At 35.2% G+C, this 21,339-nt stretch overlaps 2 protein-coding genes across 4 annotated transcripts; both read right to left on the bottom strand.

Moving 5' to 3' along the window:
- Positions 1-9,009: 9,009 nt before the first annotated feature.
- Positions 9,010-9,805, bottom strand: LOC107486760 (uncharacterized). Its single transcript, XM_016107332.3, has one exon. It carries the CDS (start codon positions 9,739-9,741, stop codon positions 9,205-9,207), a length of 537 nt encoding a protein of 178 aa, XP_015962818.1. The 5' UTR covers positions 9,742-9,805; the 3' UTR covers positions 9,010-9,204.
- A 371-nt stretch (positions 9,806-10,176) lies between these two features.
- On the bottom strand, positions 10,177-13,748 carry LOC107486758 (serine/threonine-protein kinase PBL34). 3 transcript variants are annotated; one of them, XM_016107329.3, is made up of 7 exons: positions 13,725-13,747; positions 13,225-13,437; positions 12,424-12,758; positions 12,204-12,339; positions 11,853-11,992; positions 11,627-11,750; positions 10,177-11,144 (listed from the first exon to the last, which is right to left on the bottom strand). In XM_016107329.3, exons 2-7 carry the CDS (start codon positions 13,421-13,423, stop codon positions 10,636-10,638), a joined length of 1,443 nt encoding a protein of 480 aa, XP_015962815.1. In that variant the 5' UTR covers positions 13,424-13,437; positions 13,725-13,747; the 3' UTR covers positions 10,177-10,635. The 3 variants fall into 3 exon arrangements, with proteins under 3 accessions (XP_015962815.1, XP_015962814.1, XP_015962817.1); XM_016107328.3 differs by having other exon boundaries at positions 13,225-13,473; positions 13,725-13,740; XM_016107331.3 differs by having other exon boundaries at positions 11,853-11,989; positions 13,225-13,748.
- Positions 13,749-21,339: the final 7,591 nt, after the last annotated feature.

Here is a 21,339-nt window from a genome sequence, read left to right as displayed (position 1 = left end):
CATAAGAAAAGGTTGGGTTTCGGCCTCAAATTGTCCGGGAGGTCGGGTTGACACAGGAACCATCACACAGTTGCCAAGAAGAACGGTGAGCACCGACGTCGAGAACCATCCGCCGGAAAGGAGAGTGAGACCACGATACCGAGTAACTGGTTCTGAACAGCAACAAATGAACAGTTCACACGGTGGAGATCAACAAAGTGCCTCAAGTGCGATGGAGGCGACGAAAATCACGATCTCAACAGCGGCAGACAAAGACGATCAGAGGTCTCTCCTTCTCAGAGGAACCCATGGAGGCATGGAGCAGCGCAAGGTCGAGGACGATTAGGTAGCGGGTGGGGAGGGTGATCAGATGGGTGGATATGGATAGTGTATTAAGGGTGGGTCTGTTTGTTGGGCTCTGTCCAAAAAGAGAAACAAAATTTTTTTAACATATTGAAAATCATCAACTGACCACGTCAGCGTTACATGAAAGTTTATGATAAATTACCACTAAATTTTTTAGCGTTATATGAAAGTTTATGATAAATTGTCACTAAATTTTTTAAAATTTTATAAAGTACCCTGGTCCTTCAAGATCAAGTTGGACACAACAGCTCCGACCAGTACAGAAGATCTCGTCCGAGATCGACCAACAGTTTTAGGTAACCCTCGGAACAAGAGCCTACCCCGATACCTTGTACGGACTAGGCGACACGCCAATAAAACCACTAGGATTTCTACCCCTCCACACAACCTTCGAAAAAGGGAGAAAAATCCAAAACGCTGAGCATAGACTTTATAGTCCTCGACGTGGGGTCAGCATATAATGTCTTAATTGGTAGAACTACCCTAAATCGACTCGGAGCAGTGGCGTCTACCCCTCACCTTTGCATGAAATTCCCGACACTTGCGGGGATAGCAACGGTACGAGGAGACCAGAAATTGGCAAGAAAATGAAATTTAATAATTGGAATTCAGAAAAAAAAAAAGAAAAGAAACAGAAAAATGTGAGCCCTCACTATAGGTCCATAATGTCTTGTTGCATCACTAGTTAGCCTCACCTTTTTCTTTTTAATCATTTGCTGCTTTAAATTTTTTTATTTTTTACTACACATATGTTATAGGAAAATTTTCACGTATTCCACCCCTCTTTATTGGAACTTTGCTATACTAAGTACGGACTGGTTGCAAGTTAAATCTTTGTCCGCTAGCATCTATGGCAATGCCCAAAAAATCCTTTAAATAATGGCTAAAAACTATAAAGAAAGAAAGAATAGTGATCAAAAAGTGGCTACGTTGGTATATGGTGTAAAGAATTTGAAGTCGATTGAGTCAAGAAAATAAAACAAAAATCAAATAAATTTTTTTACACCACAAATTTGTGTCAAATAAAAAAATTTTAATAATAATTTTTAGATTTAATTAAAAATCCAATGTCAACATAATTTTTTTATCTAAAAAGTTTTTATTTTATTTAAGTGCTAGAATAAAATTATTCTTTTTTAAAAAAATATATAATTATCAAGTAAAATAATTAAATTTGTATAAAATTTGTGAAATTGACATAAAAATTTCTTATAATTTTAAGTTACTCGCTATTAGTTTAAATTTCATAAAGACAATAAAATAATGTTCGATGAAAATTCAAATATATATATATATTATGCCTTATAATTCATCTGTTAATTATTCTTTTATTATCATATACTATATACTATGCCATGTCTTATAGATACACATGACTATTATTACATTATTAAAAAATAACATTAATTTAATTTTATAGTATTAGCGATAATAAGTTTGGGTAATATTAAATTTTTACTTAATAAATTATTAATTTAGCTATAAAATTGAAAAAAGATCATTTAAGATGATTAAGTAAAATTTTATTAATTGAGGTGTGATAATAGTCTTTTTTTTCCTATATAATAATAGATAAATAGTCAAATAAAAATTAGGGCAATTTACTCAAATAAATAAATTTGGTGAAAGTTTTACTCAAATACACAAAACAGATTTTACTTACGCTTTTGTGCAATTTTCACTTTATGTAAACTGTGGTAAGCTACCACGGTTTCTGATTATAACGTAAATTGTGGCAAGCTACCACGGTTTACAAAGAGAGAAATATAACCATAAACTGTGGCAAGCTCCCACGGTTTATGAAGGAGAAATTTTAATCCTAAACCATTTATGTTAAAGTGTTTTATTGCATCAATATGGTATCATTTAGACTGCGCATGATAATTGTGACAGAATACATGTATATAATAGAAGCTCAAACCGCTTAAACTATCAAATACATAGCAGATAACATATTAGACAATTCTCAAACCTTTTTAACTATCAAATACATGGCAGATAATAAATTACAGAAGTCTGAAATACATAAGGCTAAATAGAATGCGAAGAACATAAACTAATATAGGGACTGGACATGACAATATGACATAACTAATCAGAATCCTCAATGGTGTCGCTGTCATCATCGTCGAACTGACCGAGCAGGTGACCTCCGGTGCCACCAGGGGCGAAGCTAGGTGGTGGGAAAGGGGGGCGATGGCCCCCCCTAATTTTAATTTTTTACATGTAAATTATATGTAAATTTTAGTTTAGCCCCCCCTTAAAATTTTATTTTAGTCTTAGTTTATTGGATAAATATTTTTGGCCCCCCTCTAATATTTTATCTAGCTCCGCCCTTGGGTGCCACACAATGGAGGACGCCTCACCCTCTTAGGTCTCTGCTCTGCCGCTGGTCCTGATGGCTGTGCGGGAACGCCGCTGAATGCTGAGGCTGGGGTCCCTCCTAATGGGATCCATGGGTCAGTCGGAGATGCTGCAGGCTCGTTGAGGTCAACGGCCAACTGAGGAAGAACATCGTAAGTTTGTGGCTGCGGATCAGCAAACTGGGGCTGGTCGTCAGGCATCTGTGGCCTATAATGGGTCCCATCATCATCCATGAGCATGTCTGCTATATCCCTATAGAACTCTGACTCAGTAACAGGATCATCGATGTCCATCCCAACAGCCGCGGTGGTATACCCAGCAAACGCATCTGGGGCGACATTCCCAAAGAGCTGAGAGCTACTACCCACATCGTAGGTCGGCTGATCCATAGCTGAGGTTGAACCAACTACATCCTCACCAACACCATGCTGAGTGCCCTGATCATCAACGGAAGGTACTCTACCTCGAGCCCCTCCACGGCCATCCCGCCCTGCCTGTCGTCTGCCTCTACGTCGAGGAACACGAAAATCCGCCGCATCTCCATGATCAGCTCTAGGGATGTCCTCCTCTAAACGGTCAGCCAGCTCTCGCCACTCTCGATCTGTGGTACGGGTGCCTATACGCTGACGCCGATCTACTCGCCTGTTATCTGGTCTGTCGTAAACGTGCACTCTAGGAGGTGCCTGCGACGACCCTCTGTGACGAGCCTCCTCAGTCAACACAATCAGCCTAGGATCTTGAAATGCAACATCTGGGGATAGGAATCTGTGCGCCACACGGCACCACCACTCCAGGTAGTCTGATGATGGATCGGGATCAAGGACTCGATCGACCCAGATGACTGAATGAAGCCGGTTCTCCCAATGCTGATGCCACTCCCGATAATAGGTGGGGAACCACCTGTCCCCACCCCTGCCATCCTTTGCATGTAGCCAATCTATGTTCAGAGCTGGCTCAGGGAGATGCTGAAGACCGCCAAACTGCTGTAGAACCCGGTCGACCTGTTGCCACTCAATTACAGCAAAATATATCAGGCTAGTGACGGCTGTCCATAGCCTACGGTGCTCGTCGGCTAGTATCTCCGGGTGAATAACAGCACCAACCTCGGCAGAAGAATAAGGCTCCCACACAAACTGTATCGAAATAGTAAGGGTTTCATCAGAGCACGACACTTAACATAAACCACTGAAACTAAGAGCAATAACTAAATGACTCACATCGTGGACACGCAATTGATCCAACGAAAGGCGTGCAGACACTAATCTCTGATCCCCTGGATCGTTCCTCGGCATAAACGTAGCCCACCTACAATTTTAATTGAAATCATGTCATAACTAGAAATAACACATGATGTTGACCAACTTGTGAACAGAAAGTAATAAACCGTACCTGGAGGCAAGAGGAAACCCGAATACATCAAACCCACTAGGCCTCAACGTGGGAAACCTCCAGAAAATCCAAGACTGTAGAAGCTGTAGCGGCCCGGCCAAGTTAACAATGTTTTTGTTCGTCCCACGACAAAGACATCTATACAACCAGGCCAGTGCAGCCGAACCCCAGCTATATCTGCCCAAGTCGTCCAACGATGCCAAATAAGGCAACCAACGAAGGTGGACCCGGTTTGCATTTTTGTCCGCAAACAACTGAGACGACAATAGCATCATAATATAAGCACGTGCGTATATACGCACGGTCTCATCAGTAGCATCTGCTGGGAGAACCCGGAACCTCTCATGGAACCATGTGTAGCACACTGTCATCTGCTTGACTTTATTCTGTGGAGGTAACTCCCCAAACAACTCGCGGAACCATACCCATGCTGGTCTACCCTGCTCCATCAGATTCTCAAACTCAGTCAGGCACCCGCTGACGGGCTCACCATCGATTGGCAAACCCAGTTGATATGCCACATCTTGCAAAGTAATACTACACTCACCAAAGGGCATATGGAAGGTGTGCGTCTCAGGACGCCACTGCTCAATAAATGCGCTAAGGAGAGGCTCATCAACCCAGAGCCACTGGCTGTTCAGCCTAGCCAAATGATACAAGCTCGCCGTCTCCAGGTAGAGTATAATCCGGTCGTGTAAGGGCATATTCTGTTGTCTTCTAACGCCGCTAATCACCCTAGCAGGCTACAAAATGTGGGCAACAAAATCCCCTCAACATACGACCATTACTAATAACATCAGACGTAATTTATAAAAAATTATTACAAGCCTCACATTGTTTTTCTTAATTCCCTAATTATAGCAATAACAGTGATTATAATAATAAGCGGTCCAATTCTAACAAAATCTAAGAGTAACAATAATAACTACCATTATCAGAAACGAGGACAACAATAATGATAATAACAATAACACTACTAATACTATGCACTCACAATAACAACAAAAATTAAATGTAAAAAAATAATTTTACTAACAATAACCATAATAATATCAATATTTATATAAATAGTAATAATAAGAATATTAATAATAATAATAATAATAATAATAACTAACCTCGGCGTCGATGTATCCAGCCACGTGAGCGACGCCATTTAATCGGTACAAGCGATCCTCATCCTCCATGCTCCACCAACTAAACCTCTTTCCAACCTTCTTTACTTTCCATAGATTCTCTCAAACCAACAACCCCCAAATTTTGCTTTGTGTCACAAATGATCCGTGAGAAGCTTCAGCGGATTATGTATTTATAGGCACTCACACGTAAATCGTGGTAAGCCATAGTGGTTTATGTGCAGCTTGCATTCTTCATAAACCGTGGGAGCTTGCCACGGTTTATGGTTATATTTCTCTCTTTGTAAACCGTGGGAGCTTGCCACGGTTTACACATAAAACAAAAAAAGCATAATCCGTGGTAGCTTGCCACGATTTACGTTTTAATCAGAAACCGTGGTAGCTTACCACGGTTTACATAAAGTGGAAATTGCACGAAAACGTAACTGAAATCTGTTTTGTGTATTTGAGTAAAGCTTTAACCAAATTTATTTATTTGGGTAAATTGTCCTAAATATTATTGTTTAGATAAAATACTTATTAAAGTTATTTTATTGAAAACTTATATATTTGACTACCAATAAAACATAGTAAATACGATATATTTAGAAATTTCTATTTTTTTAAAAAAATAAAACAAAAGAATACCTACATGGTTTATTTTTTAAGAAGAAAAAATAAATATACAAATATAAGAAACAACAGTAGTATTATATATATATATTATTTCAGTAATTATTAAAAAAGCTTTTAATTCTAATTGTTTATAGTTTTAAAAATACTAACATAAATTTATTTAACTTCCTAACTTTTATAACATTTTAGAGAAAGAATAAAGAGAAAATGCATGAGTAGCTTTGATTTTAGTTAATTCTCAAAATTTTGAACCATTTATTATTAATAATGTCCATATATTTTTTTCTCTTAGTAAATTGGAGTAGCTAAAATCGATTTATTTATATTTTTTTCTCGTAATAAATCGATTTCAACTGAATTATATATAAATCGTACTTAGTTAAATAATTTATCTACACTTCTATCTTCTATTATGGCCTAGAACAATTTACTAATAATTATTACTAAATTATTTTAATTCAAAACAATTTATATAAGACATATTAGTAACACAAATCAATTAAGAGTAAACGAATAATATTAAACGAAATTCATTTTAGATAAACGATTTACTCTTACAACTTTAGTAGCGTGTTTGAATGATCAATCAGGAAGGATGTATTTTGATTCTATTTATTTAATTATTAAATTGAATCTTATGTTTATGGGTTTGAGGGTGTTTTTTGTTTTAATCTAATAAGAGGTTATAAATATCTCCTTAACTATTGTAGTCGTAGCGTAGAATAATTTAGAAATTTAAAATTTTTTTTTGGTTTCGTGATGAAACCATGGTATAGACAATTGAGGTTGAGGAATCTTTTTTTGTTGTATTGGGAAATTGGATAGAAGGTTGAGGAGTCCCTTCTATTCAATTTCCAAATTATGGCGTTGACAAATTAAGTTGAGAAGTTTCTTTTTTGTTGCGTCAAGAAATTGAATAGAAAATAGAATGATTCTCTTTATATGTAATTTCAATATATCCTTTTTATTTCTATTTCTATGTCAATGTATTTTTTTATTCAGTTTGAATTATTGTCTTTATGTTTATCTTTTATTTTTTTTTTATCATACACTATCTCTAAATTCAGATTCTTTATGTACATATTATTTTTTCTAAACTTTAATTAGATTAATCTTTTAAAATATTAAAATTAAACAAATTAATACCTGTCAATTAAGGACATTAGGTGATTTTTAATGGTAAAACTTGACCTATCCGATGAAATAAACATAAAAAATTTATTGAGTCAATTTGTAAATTGATTCTTGAAATTACACTCGAACTTTAAAGTAATCATTGAAATTAATAGTCATCTAATATTATTTTGAAACTTTACTTCAGAATTTATACTAGTTTCTAATACATTTTTCGTTCATCAGAATACTGAAACAACGTTGTTTTGTATCTATAAAAAAAATAAGCCTCTCTTTTTCCTTCCCCAACTTAAGCCCCTTCCCCTTCTCTTTCTTCTCTGTCTCTATTTTTTGCTAGTCTCTGTCACAACACCGCGTCGCGCGCCCCGCTTTCTTCAACTTAGTCTCTTACACTCATATCTCCTAATTGTCTCTCTCTGATTCTCTCTTTTCTCTTGTCTCTTCTCTATCTCGATCTGCCACCCTGATCTCAAATTTAATTTTCTCATTAACTCATTTTATTTTTCTTCATACACAATTAACTATCAATTTTCACAAACACATTAACTAAACATTTTCATTACTCATTAATACACATTATTTCAACAGACTCCATTCAACTTCATCTTTCACCTAAACCACAAAATCTATTTATCAAGTTCAAAATTTTATACAATCATTAACAGAACAAACTCTATTGCAGTTTAAAAAATTGAAAAAAAATAAATGAACCCCGAAGCAAAGTGACCCTGGTGCCAACTTTAAAATCAAAATCATACTTTTAAACGGTCTCAATAAACTAATCAATGGTGAAGGAAACATTTTCAATGGGAGTAGTGCGGCATCTCCCATAAGCTTGTTTGAAAAGCTCTTTCAACTTCATTCAGGAAGTGCAGTGACAAATTAATTTTGGAATTAGCGAATATAAAAGGGATCAGGAAGACAGAAAGAGAGAGAGGAGATAAGAGTGTGAGAGACTAGATTGAGGAGGGAGACGAGCAGCGTGATGCCGTGATCGAAGCTGGCGAGAGGCGGCAACAAAGGTCTCGGGTTGGGGAAGGAAAAAGAAAAAAGAAAGGGAAAGGAGGGAGAAGGGGAGGCTCAGGTTTTTTTTTTTTTATAAATACAAAACGACATCATTTCAGTATTCCAATGGACGGAAAGTATTTTAGAGACTAGTATGAATTTATAGTGTAAATTCAAAGATAAAATTGAGTAATTATTAACTTCAAGAACCATTTTAAAACTTGAGTATAACTTCAAGAACCATTTTAAAACCTTTAACTCAACACCTATTTGATAATTTTCATTTTTTTAGAGATAAATTTATTCGTACGAAAATTTTCGAATACTAAACAATCATCCTAAAATGAAATGAAATTTTGTTATATTATTCTTTCTAGCTAAATGTGTTACGCCAGTAAATTTTATTAGAGGTAAATTCTTTCTATTTGTTTTGTTCCTTAATTCGTGCTACCAAAAAAATTCCATAACACAACAAAAATTATATAAAATCTTATCCTACTAAATTGCATCAAATACATAAATCTAAGTATCTAACTCCGTCATTATGTTTTATAATAGCAATGCATGCATGCACTTAGTTTATTTAGACTTAAATATCTTTTGATAAATTTGTAAAAGTTTAATTTTAATGTATTGACATTATAAAACATTTTACAGAATTATGTAATTACATTTGCTCAATTTCTTATAATTTAATTCATAACAATTTTTGCATTCAATCTATAAATGCTCGTATTTTTTTAGTTTTATCAAGATCTTTAGAATCTTTTTTTTTAGTTAAATTTTGTAGAATAACCATTCACCTAGCTAATATAAAAAATAGCTAAACTTGATTTTATCTCAAATACACACAAAAATAGGCTCATCTTAACTTGTATCTCACCTACAAAATTATTATTTCAGTGAAAATTACGAGGAAGATTTTGCTTATCAATAGATATATACCTAATGGAAAATGAAGCACCATTTACATGAAAACAATAGGTCTATGAATTCTATTTACATGGAAACAATAGCACCATTTACTAATCAATAATCATGCTCGAGATAATTAACAATTTAACAGCAATGCTAATTGAAATCTTGTTTCTATATTTGTATGTCTAAACTCAACGATTAATTTTCCTATGAATAAGGGTACAAAATTAAAGTACACATGATAATAAAAGATAAAACAACCAATCTTCATTTGTTTCAAAATTAGGAAGAAAGCTAATTAAGATCCCTTGAATACATCAGAAGGGTTCAATGGTTGAGAATCCAGCTGATAAAGATTGAGTGCAGGACCAACAAACCTGAACAAAATCCAAGCACCAATCATTATGAATATTGATGCATATGCAAACTTGTTGAGCCAAAACAGTGCACCCTTTTCTCCCATGTATAGTTCCACTGCCTTCTCATTTAATGTCATCTCCTCCCATTTTTTCTTAGGGGCACTTTTGACATTTCCCATTCTTGTAGCAACACCTCCATCATTGTTATTGTTTTCTTGCTTTCTTGATTGTCTTCTTGATGACCTTCTCCTGAACCTTACTCCTACAGCAGCTGAATCAGTTGGTGCTTGAACTGATGATGATGATGAGTTTAAATCACTACTATTGTCATTGTTGCTGCTGCTGCATTTGAATCTGAGAGAAAGTTGGTGTTGATTTTGTTGGGGTTGTAAGAATTGTTTGTGTTTGTGGCTTCTTGATGATGGAATGAGATGTCTAGTGAGAATGAAGTGTGAAGAGAGAGAGGTTGTTTCCATGGCTTACTTGACAGAAAGAAAGAAAGAAAGAAAGGATAATGAATAATGATAATTTGTGGTTAGATTTTCTTGCTTATCTTGTTGGATTTTATTGGATAATAATATATGATATACTTTGGGTTATTGGACCACAAAGTTAATAAATTTCAAAATAGGCCTACAAGTACTTGCTAGTTTACTTTGGTTTGGACTTTGGGAGTAGTCCTTCATATGAAAATTGTACTTGCTAGTTTACTTTGGGGATAGAGAATTTAGTAAATTTTGTAACTAAAAGTTTTGTAATTCTATCTTTTATCAAATAAGATATCTATCTGTAATAAATTTATTAAATTTTTCTCAAATAAAGTTTGAGTTGAGCATAACCATGTAATAATACTAACAAGTTTATTACTTTATATAGACAGGTAAATAATAGATTCTGAACCCAAAAATAAATTGAAACAAAGAAGGAATCTTCAGCACCTCTAATTCAGTGAAAATCTACCATGTTTCTGGTACAAGTATGGAACATAAGTTACATTAACAAGTTATTTACTAAAAAGTATAATGACCAATGAGTATGTAAACATCTATGAATAACATGAGTTATCACCACCACCATTTTTTTTACAAAGTTACATTATGAAAGGAAGGAATCCTAATAAACTATAACAAGGTGGAAAAAGGTAAAACAAATTCCACACATAAAAGTTGTAGTATATTCTGTTCTTTTTCCTCAAATTGTGAAACCAAGTCCCCACCATAATGGAATAAACTATCTTAGGATTCGGCTCCTCTAAAGTGAGAAGGTTGGTATACACAGAAAGCAAGGGACTAATTTAGTTACTCTTGGATCCATGAGCTTTTGTGAATGAACAGAGAAGCAAACTAAGGATAGTGTGAGATTTGTGATTCTCATCCATTAGGTTTGGGAGACTTGCTATAATGGTGAAATGGAGAACCAGGAGGACCTCTTGGACTTGACAAGGTCCTTACAGGTTGACCCTTCCTTGAGAAAGATCCTACTTGTGTTTGCATGCCGTTTTTAGGATTCGGCATAGACATGGTTCGATCAACTCGAATGAACTGGAAGTGGCGAGACGCAATGGCCATGTCCTTGAGGTTTTGTACAGGCTTTAGAGCTTGAACAACTTCACTCATCATAGGTCTGGATTTCGGATCGCGGGTAAGGCACTGAGCTGCTAGCTGGACTGCTTTTTGTGCACCTTTAATGGAGAAGTGGCCTTCAAGGCGATGGTCGATTATCCGATAGAACATTCTTCGGTCTAAGATAAAAGGTCTTGCCCACTCCACAAGGTTGTGCTCCCCATTTGGTCTATTCTTATCAATAGATCGCCGGCCGGTGAGCATTTCCAGTAGCACTACTCCGAAACTATAGACATCACTTTTCGTCGTCAAATGTCCTGATCAAAATAGGTAGTTTCATGTCAGAATTAAAACTCAAAGTGAAAAAGATAAAAACTTTGTAGTACAAAGCTTAGAACTCAAAGGATGTTAGGATAATATAAACAATCTAAGTATAGAAATAGAATCCATATTCAAGCCCCTTCAAAATTTTGTTTGAGATGCAGAGTATTTTAAAGTAACAGAAATTAAGTTTGAATATCTACAGAAGTGTCAATAACCCATCTTCAGTAACAGATTCATAGCACATAATACTATATCCTTTAACAAGATTCATAACCCTAAGTTTTACTTTGGATATATCTGACAACAGTTCTTTTAATTGCTACATTATAACTTGGCTCACCGAGTAATCAATGAAACATGTTAATAAATGAAACAGAAAAATTAGGCTGGCATAAACCAAGCTGGGATATTTAACATTAATGAAAAGCTTAGATTTATGACAGTTCCAATTGCTATTGATAAGGTTCGAACTCACCCGTCATCACATACTCAGGAGCTGCATAGCCATATGTTCCCATAACTCTTGTAGATATGTGTGTCTTCTCCCCTTCGGGACCATCTTTGGCGAGTCCAAAATCAGAGAGCTTTGCATTGTATTCCTAAAACCAATTTTGATGTTGTGATTTTACATTAAGAGTATGAATACTGAATAGCAAACTAACTAAAAAGAAAATGCCTTGTTTGTTAATAACTCAACATACCGCATCTAATAGTATGTTAGATGTCTTGAAATCGCGATAGATTACGGGCCTCTGAGCTTCTTCATGGAGAAAAGCAAGACCTTTTGCAGCACCAAGTGCAATTTTCATTCTGATAGACCAAGGAAGAGGCATAGACCCTTCTGCATAATTCATGGTTGTTACCAGAAAACGATTAAACTTCCTCATGCATACATATTTATACGAACATAGTGCAAGAAAAAAACTGTTTTCAACCAACATTTGCATTAAGTGTGTGTTAAATTGTGATATAATATTTGTGACTTGAGATTGCAGATATAAATAAGCAGTGGTGAACACATCAATAGAGATGAAAATAAGTTCGTATCGTACTTCTAAAGAGGTGGTTCTCTAAGCTTCCTCGGGGCATAAACTCATAAACCAATAATCTTTGGTCATCTTCAATGCAGAAACCAATCAATTTTACAAGATTAGGATGGACAAGATCACCAAGAATGTTTAATTCAGCCTGGAAAGAAGAAGAAAGACACCGAGAATGTTAACAAAAAGCAATCACAGAATTAAAAGGAAAATCCTTGAATAAGTTTCTTACAAGCCACTCTTTGTGACCCTGAAGTCCATCATGGTTAAGGGTCTTGACCGCAACAGTAAGACCGGTCCCCGGTCTCACAGGTGCAGTTCCATTCTCCTCAATCCAACCCTTGAAGACACAACCGAACCCTCCCTCGCCGAGAAGACTCTCCGGTTTGAAGTTCCTAGTTGCCAACTTAAGCTCATTGAAGGTGAATTTTCGCAACCGAGGAGAAACCTTCAACTCCTCGCTGAACTTTGGAGTCGAAGGGACACTTCCAGCATTACTAGTTGTTGTTGAGGACTCTGGTGCAGCACTTGCTTCCCTCTTGCTTCTCTCATATGCAGATGCTTTATCTACTTATTGAAAATAAATTAGAAAAACCTTCAATTCATTCATTGTTTCATGGTATTACCACCTAAACACTTGGGATTTTAAAGGATTAATAAAAACTAGTACATGATATGAATCTGATGTATCTATTTAAGCAATCTGATCATGGAATTAGAACACATGTTTAAGTCGTTCTAAAATTCTCATACCAAAATTGACATCCATGGTTTAACTTTCTTTAATCTATATGATTCAATAATGATCTCTCAATGTCACAACTCAGAAATAAAAACCTATGATCCTTAAATTAACACAAAAAGTTAGCAGCTCAAAGATACAAAAAGATGAACAGAACCAAAAAGTAAAGACAACCAAAATTTATTTTTCCTCCACTTAAATTTTGATATCAAATAGAAAAATATCATGAAGCCAAAGAAGTGAGACATACATAAAAAATAAAAAATAATAAAAAGAAAAAGAAAAACTTACAACTATGAGCACTAGTAGTGGTGCCACTTATGGAGTTATCAACCTTTGATCTTGAAGGTATGCAACTTCCAATGAAACTCAATCTAAGGCAACATCCACTCTCATCACCATCTCTATTCTTCTTCTTCTTCTTCTTCCCTCCCTTTGACTTTTCAACATCTAAACTCCCTGCTTTAATTGCATTATTCTCAAACCCCATCTTCCCTCAAATTCCTACCAATTATTTTGATTACTCAAAAGTCCTTAAAGCTTCAAAATTCAATAAGAAAAAAATATATTTACATTAAAAAAGAAAAGAGTCACCTTAAGCAACCTTAGCTACAATAATTTAAGTCTTTTCTTAAAAATACAGCTTCTTCACCATCAACAACATATGAAACATAAAAAAACAAGGAACAAGAACCTAGTATTCAATGATAACAAGGATCAACAACATAAGTACAGTGCTAAATAACTAAAAAGAAAAGGAAAACAGATAACAAAAAAGACATCAAACCAACCCAGTTGTGAAATTGAGTCTAGAACAACGGGCCGGCCGGGCAGGCTTGGAATGTGAGAGTGTGCATCCGGGCAGGGCGGGCAGGAAAGAGAAAGTGACAGCCATTTGCTTTCTTTCTTTTATTAATTATTATGAGATGAGCACTTGCAAGTTACAACATCTCCTTTTTCTCTCAATTGTTTGACCTCATCATTTTTGCACCATGAATGATGAATCATTATTTCATAGATAATGTTTTTTTTTATTTCTTGTTCCCACCCAAAATTCATTTAATATAGAATTTAATTTGTATCAATTATATTGTAAAATATACTATCACATTAGGAAGCATATATTTGACCTATTTATTTGTTAGTTTAAAAATTATATAGATATGGATATTTGATTCAATAACAACTTTTTTTAATATATAATTTAATCAGAACTCAACCTTTAACATTAATTACAAAATCACCGTTTCAAAATAAAAAAATTCTATAAACAAGACCTATAAATATTTGGTTGAATAATATTTAAAACTCTATTTTGTGATCTTCAAACAAAAAACTCTATTTTTCTATTAAAAATAACTCCAATCATTAAAAGAAATTAATAAATAATTAATAAACTATGCTGTATGCTATTTATACATGAGTGTGCATAGTTGGGCTTTTTTTTTTCATGCAAAATCTTCTTATCTCTCCTCTTTTAGGTTTTTTAAAATATTTATGTTTTTGGTGTGTGCTAATGTAGGACTTAGCAACACTACCACTATCATTAATTGATAACATGCCACGTTATTCTCAATGATTTATTCCACACTTTATTTAATCTAAAATGACTAATTAGTACTCTTCTTCTTTTTTTCATATAATGGGATTGGACTAATGAGTCATTAGCCATTAGCAAAATGGGGTAGTGCCTAACTTTTGGAATCTTTTATGAGCCAATTCCACAAGGAAAAAAGAAAATGGAATCAATTATTTTCAGGGTGCCTAATCGACCTTCAATAAGTTATGTATACCTGTTTTATTTTCACATATTTTCTCGTTATCTATCATTATATATATAATATGGGCATGTAAAGATTGAGACACCTCATAATAAATAAAATATTTATCGTCACAATATATTATAGTATATAAACTATATACACACACAATACAGTTTATATTAAATTAATGTTAATGAAAAAAGACATGATCAAATCAAGTTGGAAGCTTATGTATGGAATAAAACAGAGAAAGGGTTAAAGGGCATGTGGGAGCAAGTGTAAACAAAATTATATAAGCTAGTTGACAAAAATAGTAATAAAAAAAGGTAAACTTGACAAAAATGGTAGCACAGAGGATCAGAGGAAGAATAAAACAAAGGAGATTATATAATTTTGTTTGTATTAGCTTGATCTAAATTACTTTTAATCCCATTGATTTATTTGGATTTCTAGCAGTGGATATTATTTATTTTTTTTTTATCTTATTCACTACTGCACAGACGGCCACTTGTTGCCTAGAATATATAGTTAATTTTCTGTCTTTGTATAATTCCTGATGATTTTTTTTACAGAAACATATTTAAATTAGGTTAAAACACGTTGATAAACCAAACACACGCCGTGATCCTAGGGCAGTTGCAATTCTGGCTGAGGCGATGCAGAGAGGTCTAAGACTGATTTCTGATGTGGATCAGGTATCTGATGTCCTAAACAGATGCCGTGTTGAGCGAAAGCGTCATGTTGGGACACGTTCGAGTCAACGTGAATAGAAGTGGCTCGACGATGCGATTAATGTATTGGAGGACAGGAGCCGAAGCTGCAGTGGAGCCAGGGGTCATGGCCAACAGAGAGGGAGGGGTGTTGGTCGACGTGGAAGGAGAGGCAGAAATGATGATGAGGATGGTGGGGACAACGATAGTGATGGTGACGATGATGTGTGGAGATGATGCTGGAGGTAATGGTGACGATGACGGTGGAGATGAATGTGGTAGAAGAGGACACAAAAGTAGAGATGTTGGTGCGATGGGTGGTGGGTATGGATGAAGTGGCGGAGGACATGATGGTGGAGATGCTAGTGGGCTGGGTGGTGAGTATGGAGGAGGTGGCGGGGGCCCTAATGGTAGACACGATGGAAGGATGGGTGGGGGTTATGGAGGAGGTAAGGGCGGTTCAGGTGGTGTAGGAAATGTTGGTGTAGATTGTTATGGTGATGGTATAAAGTCTGGTTATGGAGGTGACAAGGATGGTGGTGGAGGGTTTGGTGATTATTTTGTCAAGGTTCTCAGCAGCGATGAGGCGGTACACAAGAGCCAGACATACATTAGCCTAGGTGAAATACTATCGGGGGCTTGGCAGTGAGAAGCTCTCAGTAAGAGGGAGAAGCTCTGTAAGAGCCAAGTGAGAAGCTCTCAGTCGGAGTTGTCTCGGCCATAGTAAACTCAGAATTATCCTTGTCGTACAAAGTTACCATGAAATATTCGGAGGCCTTCATATTAGCCTCTATTGCCTTCATCAGATGCTGACTAAAATGATGTCTGGCTCCTAACTGTGGCTCTGCCTCTTTTTTCTTGCGAACAAATAGTTCGTCCAATCTTCCATAAGTGGACTTCACCAACGAACAAACTGGAAGGTTTCTTACACCCTTTAGTATTAAGTTTACACACTCGGAGATATTAGTAGTCATATGCCCAAATCTCCGACCTTCATCCTAATGCTGAGTCTTCTATGCATAATCAATCCTGTTAGCCTAATCACACATTGTAAGATCTGCAGATTAGAGAATGTCAAACAAGTAGTCAAACTCAACCTCAGTCTTGACGTAAGCAGCATTTACTAGAAACTTCCGTGCATCTTTGTCCTTAAAACTCAAGGCAAAGTTTACCGCTATGTGTCGGATACAAAATGCCCGGTATGCACTTGGTGGAACCCAACCGCCATCAGGAGCCTCAAAGTAGCCTTGATCCCATTTTACCTATCCGATATGACTAGAATACCCGGCAGAGGTGTCACATGCATCTGAAGGTGAGATAGAAAGAATAACCACGACTTTGCATTCTCACCTTCCACAAGTGCAAACGCTACAGAAATGATGTTGGAATTGTCGTCCTGAGCAATCAAAACAAGCAGTGTACCCTCGTACTTTTCGTACAAGTGGGTCTCATCAACACCAACCAACGGCTTACAATGCCGAAATGCCTCGATACACGGTGGAAATGTCCAAAAAAGTTGATGAAAATAAGATGATGACTCATCAACTTGCCCACCAACTCGCACAGGGCTTGTTCCAACACTGCAACACTACCTGGCATCGTGATTTGCACACCCAGTACCCATCGCAGCAACTCATTATGTGACTCTTTTCAGTCTCTATAAATCTATGCAACGGCTTTCTGCTTAGCCAACCAAACTCTCCTATAAGTCATTCTAAAACCAAAATGTGCCTCTGTCGCATTCTGCAGTACCTTGATCTATACGGCAGCATCAACTCTAAGTATGGGCAGTATGAAAGCCGATATCACATGATAATCAAGTATCCTGTGATTACTAGATATCGATGTGGCCAGACAAGTATGAAATTCATTGTACCGTTTTACCACCCAAACACATCTGCGATGGTGAAGACTAATCCGAATCAATCAAGTGCACCCGTTGTCAAACTCCTTACACTTCCCATGGTACTTGCGATGATCAAATTCCAACACTTTGTACTCAATCCCACGGGGTATGCTATAAGTCTTCACACTTAAGACGACCTCCTCTTTATCCTGTAACTGCTGACCAACTTGGAACTCAGCTAGAGCTCCTGTATCTTGTATATTTCTGAACCCAAATCCAGAAGGTACCCCTGGTAACCCCTGTCGTGTCATGGCATCCAAGTCCAAAGTTAAAAAATGCGGGAGTACTACTGAGTTTCTGAACTAGATGCTCCACCACTGCCAGCTGGAATACTCCTCACTATGTCATCATCACTATCATCAATAATTGTGGCGGGTTCCACATCATCATCATCATCATCCCGCAGTACATCCTCGACACCATCCGGTGCTCCACCTGCTCCGAAAACTGGGATCATAACAGGAGTACCAACCATTGCAATTGCAAGCTCATTGAAGGGTCAATTATCACTTATTTCTTTGTCACAATTGCAGTTTAGATCAGCTGCGAATGACAGATATGCAACCAAAACTGCCTTAGGTGCAATCACAGGCACAGATGATGAGGCACCAAGAGGCATTGAATTAGAAGTGGCTGGCATTGCTGAAGATTAAAGATTTTGGTTTGAACCTTCTAAACTATAGACCACATTGACGATTGGATTTTTTCTCCCTAGGAATTACAATAAAGTGTCTTGTTATTGGTTGTGAGTTATTTTGGGGTTTTTGAGATGATGGACAATAATTATAAATGGCAAGGGAAATAACCTAACAACTAATAAAGCTCTTGGCAAGATATGAGAACTAGAAGTCCTATCCTAGTTATCCTCCTCAATTGTGATAACAAATTATCCATTACTCCCACTTAGTTAACCTCTAACCATTGAGGAAAGTCAAGTGGATGAATCAATTTGATTCCTCAAGTCCTAATCAACTCCTAAAGGAAAGACTAGCTTTAGAGGTATTCAAATCAATTAGCAACTTCTAATTGTCAACCAACAAAGGAATTAGATAACTCAAGAGTCACTAATTACTCAACCAAAGCCAAGAGGAACAAAAGCTACACTAAAATCCTACCAAGCATTTCATCAAACACTTGGAAGGCATAAAAGAAAAGCATAGATTGATTCTCTAATGCCTTTCCCTTAATCCTTCATCCTTATATTCCTCTTCCTTAGCATTTGGCGCCAAAATGGGTTCAGAAACCCTCTCAAATCGCCAGGCACGTGTTGCATTAGTGAGGTCATGTGCCATCATCGGCGCGTGCGCGCACGGTACGCGTGCACATCCTTGACCTGTTTCGCAATGTGCGCGCGAGCGCCTTGTGCGCGTGCGCGTGCATAGCCGACTTTGCTTCTTTGACTTTTTATGCTTCTCTCCACTTGTATGCTTCCTTCCTTGCTTCCTTTGATCCATGCCTAGCCTATTTCAATCCTGAGATTACTAGCAAACACATCAAGGCATCTTATGGAATCAAAGAGAAACCAGAATTCATCAAAATAAGGCTTAAAAAGCACGTTTTTACACTTAAGCACGAATATGGGAGAGATAACAAAACCATGCTAATTCATAGGCTAAATGTGACAAAAGGTTATCAAAATACTCTAAATTCAATGCAAAACAAACCGTCAAATTGGGGTTTGTCACACATCTACAAGCTTGGCCAATAGCTCAGGGGTCTTTAGCTCGAAAAACTAACAATGATAATGGAATAGAACTTGCAAATCTTCGTTACTGTCTATGACGAAGGAATCGTACTTCACACCATCACACAACACGAAAATCGGAATTCTATAGAATAACTTCTCCTCCCATTTCACGCAATGCAGTCCCAATTTTTAGATTATAGTATTCTGAAACTCGGTGAAACTCATAGAAGATTTGAGAAAAACACTCAGCGGATCCTTATCAGTAAATTTTATTCCAGATCATGTTTCTTCTTAATCGACCCTCTATAGTGCATCAAAATTAAAAAATTATCATCGCTAGCCATTGTGAATCCAACTATAATAAAGAATTCACGTTTAGCATGTATTTATATACATTAGTATCAGAATAAATCGAATTAATTAAGCTCTTTCTCTATATATATATATATATAGGTAAATACTAAATCTAACTTAGTAATGCACCATATAATTAAAATCATGTTAATTTTATTTAGTACTATCAAGACTAGTTCGAATTCAATTAATTTGATTTATATAAAATTTTAATGCATCATATAATTTGAATCAAATTAATTCGATTTATATAGTTATGCACAAAAACATACACGTAACCTCATTTGATTTAAAACTTTCATGTAATATTATAATAAATTTGGTTTATCAACCTATTTTATCCTTTAAATTATCACTTAAATAATACTAAATTTCATTGTATTGTTTTACAAAAAGAAAAAAAATTTATATTCATAAAAAAATATTATATTCATCAAAGTGGTCATATTTATTAATCCAATTAGGACGGTATATATATAAACTAAATTTCATTATTTGTTTAAAGTTTAAACTGCTCTCTCAAATTTAATTCTACTGTATAATTTAACAATCTAAAATATAGCCCTAGTGTTTCTAAATTCTAATGGAAGCAGAGATGTTAACCCACCAAAAAGCCATATGTACCCTGAATCTTACCATAATTTTTTCCCAAAGTTTACAGAGTTGAAATCTCATAACATAGTTGAAGCAATAGTATTTATACTTAAAATTAATCACTAAAAGTAATTATTAATATAAAATATATATTAAAATAAAAACATATATACTATTTTATTTTAGTGAATAATTTTAATATACCACTAACATTTTCATTCTCCTACTCTATTTGGTTGACAGTTAAGTTTGCAGTTTGCACAATATCTTTATCACTACCATTTATCCCTTCCAATAAGCAACTAGGAAAAGGAAATTTTTGAAAGAAGCTCTGCCATTCCACACACCCCACACCACACACCACCCTCCCAGACACACCATAAAGTGCTCGGAAGCTTCTATGAAAATAATCTCCTTCGTGCATCATGCAATGCCAACACCTATGATGACATCATTATACACTTCAAAAATATTGTTTCTTTTTCCACTTTATTTTCAGGAATACTGAAAAATTCTCTTGCATCTGTAATTTTCCACTAGTTTTGGACCGATTGATGGATTACGTGTTTAGATAAGATCATATATAATTTTAAAATTAGCTACTGTATATTTATATATAAAGATATATATTATTCAATTTATTAAACACAAAAAAGTTTAGCTATTGTTCTATCCTTAAAAATACTACAATAATCCGTAAGTGATACTTCTATTGTGATGGTGAATTTTTGTCAGTATTTTAAAAAATTAAATAATTTTTTTATTTAATAAAAATTCATGTACAATTATTTTTATGTGAAATTAATAGTTGAGAATTATTAAATAATAATTTAAATATTTAATTAAATTATCAAATTATCTAACGATTTTTAGATATCAACTTCACATAAAAATAACTGAATGTGAACGGGAGTTTCACTTTTTTATTTAATATTATTTTTACAGATCTTCTTCTCTGATTCGACACCCTTTGCAATTCTTCCATCCCTCACTTCTTCTCATTTTTCTCCAATACTGTCTTCTTCGGTTATTCCAAATTTCCAATTCTAGTAGATACTTCTATAAGATGCATTTATGTTTTTGATAAAATTCACACTAATGAGATTAATTTCGTAAAAAAGTTAGGGTTAGGAGTTGATTTTGTTAGGCAAGCTCCTAGGTAATTTGGATAGCCTTTACAAATAGGTTATTGCATTTTATGCATAGCTATCAGAACCGAACCGATAATTAATTCGATCATATGATTGGATTATTAAATCATTAGTTTAATCGATGGATTATTGATTTACTTGGTTAATTCGGTCATAATTAAATAAAATAATAAAATTATAAAAATAAATTAAAATTAAAGTTAATATTTAAAATATATGTCCTTATAAATATATTAATAAT

This window comes from Arachis duranensis, chromosome 4, assembly GCF_000817695.3.
Source record: "Arachis duranensis cultivar V14167 chromosome 4, aradu.V14167.gnm2.J7QH, whole genome shotgun sequence".
Classification (NCBI taxonomy): Eukaryota; Viridiplantae; Streptophyta; class Magnoliopsida; order Fabales; family Fabaceae; genus Arachis; species Arachis duranensis.
The sequence above is the reverse complement of the archived record's forward strand: the minus strand, read 5'-3'. Positions and strand labels throughout refer to the sequence as shown.

Coding starts and splice junctions, on each gene's coding strand:
- LOC107486760 (XM_016107332.3), bottom strand. CDS start 9,741: ATGGAAACAACCTCTCTCTCTTCACACTTCATTCTCACTAGACATCTC.
- LOC107486758 (XM_016107329.3), bottom strand. CDS start 13,423: ATGGGGTTTGAGAATAATGCAATTAAAGCAGGGAGTTTAGATGTTGAA. Junction 12,759..13,224: donor CACTACTAGTGCTCATAGTT/GTAAGTTTTTCT, acceptor TTCAATAAGTAG/ATAAAGCATCTGCATATGAG. Junction 11,993..12,203: donor AGAGAACCACCTCTTTAGAA/GTACGATACGAA, acceptor TGAATTATGCAG/AAGGGTCTATGCCTCTTCCT.